Here is a 10701-nt window from a genome sequence, read left to right as displayed (position 1 = left end):
CAAGGAGAAGTCCCTGGATCTCTTGGGAAATCAAAGGTTCCGGTTAGACCTTCTGTTCATTCCTGCTGGCGCCAGGAAGGCCCAAAAGGAGGTCAGGATGGCTGGCCCTGGGCCTCAGGCTCGTCAATTCGAACCCAACTATCAGCAGCCCTGATGATGTTTTTTTTCTGTGGCTTTCTGTTTTCACACCTGGCAGATACCAGGGTTGTACCTTAATTAAGGCCGCTGTCAGTTCCTCTCCACTCCTAACCCTTTCCTATCCCATCATCGCCATAAGACCTATCTGTGTTGGTGCGACGTAAAGCAAATAAAAATAAAAAAAGAAAGAAATTGGGTTTGCCTACGATTTGTAGCTGAAGTGAGCGCAAGGGTGGGCCCTAATAGGTGATGTCACTCGCAACAGGAAGTCAGATTTGATCACTCCTCATAAAGGCTTAAAATGGTAGCCTACCTCAATCCTGAACATCCAAAGAAAATCATTCAGTTCACTGGTGTGCCGATTGGAGCTAACAGCATACTTCGGTCCTTTACTTCATTACGTGCAGAATACGTAATATTCATTCCGTGACCCACTGTTGGCGGCGCTGAAGATGGTTTTCTGTTCTTTCCCATATTCTTACCAGGCAAATGCTGGAGCCGTACCTTAACACATTCACTCCCGTAGATGCCTTAAGGCGTTCAAGAGGAGCCTATGTGCGGGGCCGTATCCGAGTTAAGGCGTTTAAGGTTACGCGATGTAAACGTTTCAAATTTAGTGCCAAATTCGTACAAAGTCGTTCGTGTTGAAAACCGTAGATGGCACATAACAGTCCCTCATCCTGACTACCTGAACAGAGGGTGTATTCCAATGCTTTTATTCTTTGAGTAAACACGGACCTAAGCCAGTCATGGTATTGTTGTGAGGGTGTGTAGTGAAGTGAGTTATTGTGTCGCGATAACATGACGAGTTACAAATACAGGATACAGAGTGAAAAAATTGAAGACATACTACTGAACGATGATTCTGGTGATGAATTCATCTCTGATTTCAGTGATAGCGAAAGCAATTCCAATGATGATATACCAGACTCTGGGCAAAATGAAATTCAGCACATTCAAATAACTGATATGCATCCGTCACTGGCCGGGTAGGATGAAATGTTGACATCGTAAATAGTAACGAAATTATGTCATTCATTAATTTATTTATAAATGATGATTTCCTTGAATATGTATGCCAACAGACAAACCTTTACGAGAAACCAGTTATTCGTGCAGCACCGTGTCCATTCACTAAATATTCTTTTTCTGAGACGTGGAAACCGGTTGACGTAAATGAGATGAAAAAGGTTTTAGGACTAATGTTTGTAACCAGAATAATTCAAAAACCAGATCTGAAAATGTACTGGACAGAGGACACTACTTTCAGCTCACCAATTTTTCGAAAACCATGGCATGAACCCGGTCCCAAAGCATCTTGTCATTCTTGCACTTTAGCGTCAGCAGTCATTATGAGTGGAATCCTAATAGGCTATACAAAATTAGGCCGATTCTTGAAGGGCTCAGCGACTAGCTTTCGTAAAGTAACATTTAATGTAAAATAGTGCACTATAAAGATGAAGAGATTTAAAAAGGCTGGGCTGGAGGTTTAAATCACCTGCTGAGGAGCTGGTACTCAACGTGTTAATTAAGGTCACTGTCGCTTTCTCCCCACTCCCAGCCCTTTCCTATCCCATCATCACCATAAGACCTATCTGTGTCGGTGCAACGTAAAGCAACTTGTAAAAAAAAGAAAAAGAAGAAAGTAATTCTGAGAAATGTGTACCTGTTTTTATTTATACTACAATTTTGGGAAGTTCACAAAATCAGCACCGGCAGATAAGAATTAAGACACATGGCGCCCTGAACTGCAGGCATATTGGCATTGTCATACAAGAATATCGCTTTATGCAGGTTTACATTATATTTGTCTTCATTGTACAGATGTTCGACTGTACTACTATTAGGCTACTACTGCTTCTAACACATGATCTTAATGCTCTTTTGTTTTCAGGAGAACCAGATTCCCTTGCAGGGAAGACTGGATGGCTTTCTCTGTAAACCTGTCCAAAAAATGAACGAGAGCATTGCCTCGCCCAAAAGCAGTGTCATAGCCACCGACAGTGTTACTACAGCTCACGATGCCGAGGTCTGCGATATCGAGGACGTGTTGACGATGAAGAGGAGAAAGAAGAAACAGCTCTCCCCTGAGGATGGCAAGGTGAAGAGAAAACTGAAACTAGTGAATATAAAAAGTTTCTTCAGTAAACAGTCTCACGATTCTAGCAGCAATGTTCTACGAGAACGTAACAGTATTTCGCACTGCAACAGTGAGGTCTCCAAAACGGAGAGTCAGAAATCTGAAGGGAAAATTATTAAAGTTGTAGATTTGACTAGTGATCAAGAAGTAGGTACCATCATGATCTGTTCGACTGCCACCGAGACATCAGATACGATTTGCAAAATGGACCATCAGAAGGAAGCTTTGAAAGATTCAGATGAACTCGAAAAGTGTCCAAAGAATAGTGAAATCCAAGACAAATTACCAAGGAAGTTGTACGAGAGTGGACTCAAAGCATCCAGTAGTGTATCGGAAGTTAGCGTTGATGATGGTACAGGACAGCGGTTAGAAAATTCAAAGACAGTTGTTGAAATGTCTATCAAGTCTGAAGTTGTATCAACTTCTAAAACAGCCATTAAAATATCTCGTAATTCTAATGTTGTTCTTAGTGAAGAAAATACCAATTCTAAAAGAACATCTTGCTTTGAAAATGCTGTTGATGAATGTTGTATATCTGAAAATAAGTTGAACAGGTGTGATCTAAAAACGGCTAGAGTACTGCAAGTTAATGTCGATGTTAATAAGGAACAGCTGGTAGAAAATTCAAAGCTTGTTTCAGAGATGTCTGTCAAATCTGAAATTATATCCGTCTCTACAAAAGCCATTAAAACATCTAGTAAGTCTGAAGTTGTTTCTAGCTTAGAAAAAGCCAGTGATAAAACTCTTGGCAGTTCTTGCTGTGGAGACGCTGTCAACCCATCACTTAAGTCTAAGGATGTATGTAGGTCTGAGAAAGCTGTTGACACATCTTGTGAGTCTGAAACTTCACCTAAATCGCTAAAAGAAGGTGCTAATGAATTTGTTATTTCAGACATTCAGACAGAGAATAAAACTGAAGTCTCTGTTTTATACATGTTTGAAGATTCTTTTGAACTTGGTACGAACTTTCAAGAGGAAGTGGAGGGTATAGTTGTTGACGTTCAAACTGATCCTAGTCAAGTGGATTCGACAGTGGAAGTAAAGAAATCCTCTGTCATGGAGGTTGAGGAGTTGACGTGTCTGAAGTCTCAAGAAGTTTGGGATGTGAACAGCCTTCTAGAGAGTGAGATGTCGGCGTTCTTAGATGACTGGCAGTTTGAAGGGTAAGTGAATAGTAATATACGGAATTTCACTAGTTTGGTCTGTCTCTTGGTGCCGTTCGCAGCATGGTATCTCTCACAGGTCTCCCTGCACAAATTGGAAATATATTCGGCATTTGAAACACTTTGTTGGAACACTCTAAATGGTGAGAATGAGCTGGAAACCTAGCTACTATGTGTCGTAGGTCATAGTCTTCCTTCACCTAATCTCTATTAGTCATGGCGTCTGTGGCGTGTAAACTTTCCCATATTTATCTCTTCTTTTCCTACAGCTCTGTTTATATCTGTTACATTCGAGAGGTAGTGGGTTCCATCCCTCTACTGTCGGCAGACCTGAAGATTATTTTCCCATTTTCACACCAGATGAATGCTGAGGATGTGCCTTAACCCCTTTGATGCCAGACTGTAATGTAGTGGTTGTGCTAAGAATGCCAAGACAATTTTAACGAAAATGCACACACTAAGGAAAAACATTCTCCTACTTGCAATTTTGGAGGTAAATCTCTGCTCTTTATTTCCATAGCATACAGGTGAATAGAGAACATGTGAGTGTGACTATAACTGCAATAGGGTTTCATTTTCCTCATTTAAAAGTGGAAAAACATTATTATTTTTTGAAAAACTTAAATTTCAAAATTTGACCTAATTTTTACATTTATAGTAAATTTTTATTTTGGGTAACCTTTGTGAGAATATTTAGTTAATTTTGAATAAAAAACTAAAAGTTTTATGCAGTTCTTGATACTACTTTTTGTGGGTTCCGAATTTTTACAAAATTATGGACACGCAGTTTAAATACGCAATAATCTCTTCCTTACTTTGAGCACTTGTCAGTTGATAGATTATTCTCTAAGGAATCCCTTAATGTTAAAACATTGCATATTTTAATCATCTTCCATATACTTATCCATCTTTATACAATTGGAGATAAACAAACAAACGTATAAACAAGTGAAGTAACAATCAAGTGACATGAAGCTGCAGAGTGCAGGGCTACCACATTTGAAACTTACAATGCATCGAAAGAAAACTTTTATAAAACACCACTGATATTGATACAGCATATTACCGATATTTCCAGAGAGTAAAAGCTACAGTCTTTCTGGCATTTTTTGCAGCAGCAGCCGTCTGGCACTATAAGAGTTAATTAAGGGAATGGTTGCTTCCTTCCCTCTCCTAGCCCTTTCCTATCTCATCATTACCGTAAGACTTATGTGTGTTGTTGCAATGTAAAGCAAATTGTTAAAAAGAATTTTTTTTAAAATCTGGTTAAAGGAAGTTTTAGATGGCAACACCAGGTCGTAGCACAGATCTTCGGTAAAGAAAAGTTCCCTCATGAACTTGTAATACGGTATGGATGGAGTGAATTTGGTGAGGCAGAGCAATTTCTTCATGTAGACTGCTTTCACATGTTCGATGTCCTGTAGATTTCGTTTGGAAAGGCACTCCCATATCAGTTGCAATCCGTATGTGAATATTGGTGAGATTTGGGCCTGGAATAACTTTATAAATTAGCTCTATAAATTTATTTAAAATCTCATTTACAATTTTTTTTTCTTTTTTTTTTTTCGCTCTTTACTTTTTTTGCTAACGGCCGTAGCCGTGCTGAACCATCGGATCCTGTGAGATCTCCGAAGTTAAGCAACATTGGGCATGGTCAGGAGTTGGATGGGTTGCCACGTGCTGTTGGTGGGGGGTAAGGGAATGGAGGAGCGGAAAGGAACTGGCCACCCTACCGCACGTAAACTCCGGCTCAGGAACACCTCTGTGGAGGTTCAGACCTACCTTCGGGCAGAATAACCCTTACCTTACTTACTTTTTCCGATACACTCGTTTGAATTTTGAAGTCCGTAAGCTGGTAACTAACTCTATGGAGAATTGCTGTGGAGATCATTTTGTCAATGTCAGTTTTGGCTGTTTTCGGACTGATGAACCTAACAGTTATACATTTCACCGAGTTGAAGGTGAAAAGAAATAGTTTCATATATCACAAAAAAAAAAAACAAAAAAAAAACTAACTTTCTCGGAGTTGATGAGCACACAGTGCAACTCTTTCGGTCCAGGCATGAAGCCAGACTATTATTCACTTATCACAACTTCATTCTTGATCCTTCCAGCTCTATGGCTAAATGGTTAGTGTGCTAGCCTTTCGTCACAGGGATTCCGGGTTTGATTTCTGGCAGGGTTAATTCCGCTGGTACGTGGGCTGGATCTGTGTGTCAACTTCTTCATTTCATCCTCATCACAAGGCCCAGGTCGCCTATCAGTGTCAAATCAGAAAACCTGCATCTGGCGAGCCGAACTTGTCCTCGGACACTCCTGGCACTAAAAGCCATACGTCATTTCATTTCATTCCTGATCATTCTTTCAAGGACTCTCTCCTCTCAAACAATTCCATTGTGTGGCTCATCAGCTTGATCCCTCTAGTTATTACACAAGGCAACATCTCCCTGATTTTTATAGGCGGGCACCAGCACACTCCTTCTGCATTCCTCTGGCATCTGCTTTGTTTGCATAATCAATAAATGGTCAACAAGAATAATCGTACACATGCTAAGTGGTTTTGCCATAAAAGACTCGGTACTGAAAAGCCTTACATCTGATCTGTTACTTATATGGTCGTCGCATTTGATTGAAATTTTCCAGCTGGAACAGCTCATGTTTAGATTTATTCTTTTACGACCCCTAACATTTGTGTTTATGTCATGTGAAGACTACTACTACTATTACTAGTTTTCATTCCTTCCTGGAAGGGAAAGGCGTGCCTCTTAGATGGTGACGCCGTCTCTCAGGATAGGTGGTGAAGGGGTTGGCGGCCGTGGCCTATACTAGGAACTGTCCCGGCATTCGCCTTATTGCAGAAGAACGGAAAACCATTGTCAGGACAGCCGACGGTGGGGCCCCAGCCTTTCTCCGCCTCCCCTCCTCTGCTCACTTGGCCAGTCGGAGTGCAGAGCTTTCGGATCACGGACCAGCCGTGGGCACTTGTAGGCCAAAGCCTCCTTTGCAACTACTGACCATGTGAAGAGAGAATATCCAACAGATAGCTGCCCCTATAAGGGAATCTAAGTGATCAGCCTCCTATCATTTCACACAGAACATATGTATGGCAATGAATTTTATATTTTTGCTACGTTTTATTGCTATGTTCATTTTGGAGGACATTTCTTCTCTTACCCAGAAGTAAGCCATTACTATTTTACTGTACTTCGAGGACACGGTGGAAAATTTGCGAAAATATCAGTAACTTAAGCAATTTGAAATGTTGTGCATAAGATTGGTGACTTTTCATTTTGATAAATAAGGTGTGTTATGAATTTGAACTCTGGAGATTGGCTATGTGTTTGTTGTTTCAGGGAGAGCCAGCAGCAGCTGGATTTGTCGTCTTGGCAGCGCTGCAAGGTAGCGGAAGTCCGTGCTGAAGGTAGAAATAAACTGTTAAGTTTGTGCTCCTCAAGTTCAAGTGCTGTGGCTGAGTGTCTTCTGAAAGGGGTCTGGTAAGTACGAATCTTCAAATGTGACCAGTTGCACAGAAAGGGATCAAAAGTTTTCAGTGGAAAGTGTCAAGGTGTAAAAATTGCATTTTTGTGTTTTGCCTTCTTGCATTTCTTGTGGATCTTCTTAAAAAATTAAGTTATGGAGCAGTTAGATTCTTCACCACTACACACCATGAAAATGTTTATATGATTAGTAAGAAAATAAATGAAAACCTTACTTGTGTTCTTTTCAACCATAGTTTTCTTAATGTCAGCAGTCAATAATTAATATACAGGGTTATTCTAAATTGGTTGCCTGACGATAACATTAATTAACACCGTATACATAATTAACTTACGCAGTTTATTTCCAATGCATAAACTGACATAACGTCAAGATTTGTTTGCACTGTTGCAGTGAAAATGAGTAGGAAAGATAATGGCTGCCACATAAAGCTTGAAGGTGAAAACATTCAACGTGTACAGGTATTGAAATACCTCGGAAGTACGATTTCCAGCAGTTCCAACTTCTACAACCTCGTAAGACAGTACTTTGGGATAAGAAAGTGCCCATGAGAACCAAGATGACTCTGTATAAGTCATTCCTTGTGTTCATTCTTACATACAGTGTAAAAAACATATAACTTAGACTGAAAGAGAGAGAGAAGTTAGTAAACTGCAAGAATGTGAAATGAAGTTCCTAGGAATTACCCTCCAAAAAGCATGCAAGGAACGATGACATCAGAATGGAACTGGAAGTGGACTTGACAGAAGAGAAGCCAAGGACTTCGAGACTAACATGGTATGGACATGTAAAACAAATGCCTGGCACAAGAACACCACATGCATAAGGCATTTCTGGACAGATGATGGCGAAGACTCTCATTATAGCAGTTTACTGTACCACTAAAGTGAAAGGTCGTGAATACATTAAGTATCGTCATCTTCCATCCGTTCATCATGTCCACACAAAACTCGTGCTGTTTCTGCTTGTTTCAAGCACTAAACCCCTGACCCAGTTGCAACGTGTACACCTTACACTGCAGTCACCATTTTAAATTCTCCACACTGTAAGTTGTGGAATGGCCAGTTCCAAACTTGTTCTAGGTGTAGACTTCTTCATACTTCGTGCATATGTTCCTCTCACGAGGGCGTCCCTGTCCCTTCTCTTGGTGTGCCACACAAGCTGTTCCTGTGACTCGATCATACCATGCTTTGGTAGTTTTCACCTCTGGCAGAGCTTTCTGATACTCTGATCTGAAACATATTTATACACGAATTTAGTTTCATGGAACCACAGACAACACTGCATGCGCTCCGCACTGCTGAGCACCTCCACGACGACTGCATCACGTTTCCTGCCAGACAAGCGAGGAGAGTAGTTTCAGAATTATTCATTGTTACTTTCAGGTAACTAATTTAGAATAACCATGTATTCTGAAGTACTGCACCTAGAAGCAAGAACTGTTTTTTAAAATACTCTGAAATTTACAACAATTTTAGAAGCACAAAAATCTCAAAACTGTAAAACCTTATCGAGTGAGTTGGCCGTGCGTTTAGGGTCGTGCAGCTGTGAGCTTGCATTTGGGAGAAAGTGGGTTCGAACACCACTGTCGGCAGCCCTAAAGGTGGTTTTCTGTGGTTTCCCATTTTCCTACCAAGCAAATGCTTAATTAAGGCCACTTCCACTTCCTTCACACTAATAGCCCTTTCCTATCCTATCGTCGCCATAAGATCTATCTGTGTTGGTGCGAAATATGAAGCAAGTTGTACCGAGCTCGATAGCTGCAGTCGCTTTAGTGCGGCCAGTATCCAGTAATCGGGAGACAGTGGATTCGAGCCCCACTGTCGGCAGCCCTGAAGATGGTTTTCCGTGGTTTCCCATTTTCACACCAGGCAAATGCCGGGGTTGTACCTTAATTAAGGCCACGGCCGCTTCCTTCCAATTCCTAGGCCTTTGCTATCCCATCGTCGCCATAAGACCTATCTGTGTTGGTGCGACTTGAAACAAATAGCAAAAAAAAAAAAAGTTGTATAAAAAGAAAAAAAAAGGGAAAAGTAATCGTGCTCTATAAGCGCCACGTTTTGTTTTGACCCACAATATTATCACCTTCAGCTACTAATGATTGTGGTAGACATCACTGAAATCTTTTCTAGGTGGTCACATAAAGACATAAGAGGGCTCTTAATACAGTAATGGCCTTATTGATAGAACGCAATATTTAATTACATTCCTTCGATGTGGCCAAATGTTGGAAAGCTGTTGGGGACCTTTGGCAAGGTGGTCTGCGTTGAGGACAATGACGGAGCACCCTACCGCGCGGACTGAGACCAACTTCTGTGAATTATTATTATTTATTATTTAGCGTATGGCAACACATTGAAATGTACAACAATATATAAATGATATACTAAAATAACTAGGGCGTTATTACTATTGGACTTGAAACAGTCGTACACAATGATAATGTATGCACTTATATAGTGAGAGTTAATTTGTCTATCCAGTTAACAGCCTCTGGAGTAAGCGTTAGAAAGTCCTTCAGATCTCCCGAGCATGACGTAATACTACACTGTTGCACAATGTGTTGGATGGTCTGGGGAGTCGCTCCACAAACACAAGATGGGTCAGAAATTTTGTTCCATTTGTAGAGGAAGTCATTACATACTCCATGGTTTGTACGAATCCTGTTGGCAGTTTTCCATGTACGTCGAGGCAGATCAAAACCAGCTGGTTTAATTTGGGTATTTAAAACAGTTATAATGTCTGGTGGTGCATGTTGGATGGTGCTAAGCGAGCAACAATAATTCACTGGCGGCCAAACTATCAACAGTTGTTGATCTCCTGGCCATAATGCACATTGATAACCTCTACAGATAATTCCCGGACAGTCCATCGATGGTCTACAGAAATGAGACCACTCACAATGGAAATCTGATCTTGAGGTATCGACAGCCGACCTGTGCAGTGCAAATCCGCAGTCTCATTCTGACCCCCACGAAACGCCTTGACCCATCGTGTAGCCGTCATATACGGTAATGCATTCTCGCCACAGGCTTCACATAATCCTCAATGACATTCTGATACATTTTTGCCACGGACAACCTAGATTTTAATCCACGGATGCCGATTACCTTTTGAAAACACGCTTTAAAGCGGGGAAATTGACACACTTCACTTTAAATTGATTATTTTTGTACCGGTTTGTACACCTAGACGCCGCACATATAATTTTCTGCCTTAAGTACTCCTCTCCAGTTGAAACTCTGAACTTTGAAACTGAATTAATTCAACCGTTTATCTGAAGATGTCACCGTGTTAATTTCGAGTTGTTTTTGTTTACTAATTATCAAGAAGTGTGGACATTCTCTCACAGATGTCTCTACCAAAAACTATGATCATGCACCCTGGTGCGATGTGAAGGAACTTTTCTTGAAGATATTTTATACTCATAAGTTTTCCTATTACTAAATGTTGTTCTTTCATTTGTGGGTTGGCAATATTAATCTTTCTTTCCGCCAGTTTTGAAATTAGCCATTCGTAAATTTCTGTCATTAATTTTTAGCCAATGGCTTCTTTCTTCCCCATTCTTAATGTGTGACTGTAAGCTATCCAATAAACGACTGTGGGTGTGTCTTAATCATTCATGAAAGGTCTCGAATCTTCCCCGTGAGTATAAAAACTGCTGATTTTCCTGGCTGTCCGCCACTCGTACAACATCTTGCTTAGTGTATGGAAGTATAGCAGGAGGCGGGAAGCGCCTCTTTCATCCGCCAGCAGCTCTTC

At 40.8% G+C, this 10701-nt stretch overlaps 1 protein-coding gene across 1 annotated transcript in view; it reads left to right on the top strand.

Moving 5' to 3' along the window:
* The first annotated feature begins 439 nt into the window (after nt 1-439).
* Dna2 (DNA replication helicase/nuclease 2) overlaps nt 440-10701 on the top strand; it is a 54555-nt gene continuing 44293 nt past the window's right edge. Inside the window, exons 1-3 of the mRNA XM_067159586.2 lie at nt 440-550; nt 2033-3441; nt 6795-6935. Of these exons, the coding sequence (XP_067015687.2) occupies nt 440-550; nt 2033-3441; nt 6795-6935 (1661 nt within the window). The remainder of the gene's footprint in view (nt 551-2032; nt 3442-6794; nt 6936-10701) is intronic.

The sequence above is a fragment of the Anabrus simplex genome, chromosome X (genome assembly GCF_040414725.1).
Source record: "Anabrus simplex isolate iqAnaSimp1 chromosome X, ASM4041472v1, whole genome shotgun sequence".
In the NCBI taxonomy this organism is placed as follows: Eukaryota; Metazoa; Arthropoda; class Insecta; order Orthoptera; family Tettigoniidae; genus Anabrus; species Anabrus simplex.
The sequence above is the reverse complement of the archived record's forward strand: the minus strand, read 5'-3'. Positions and strand labels throughout refer to the sequence as shown.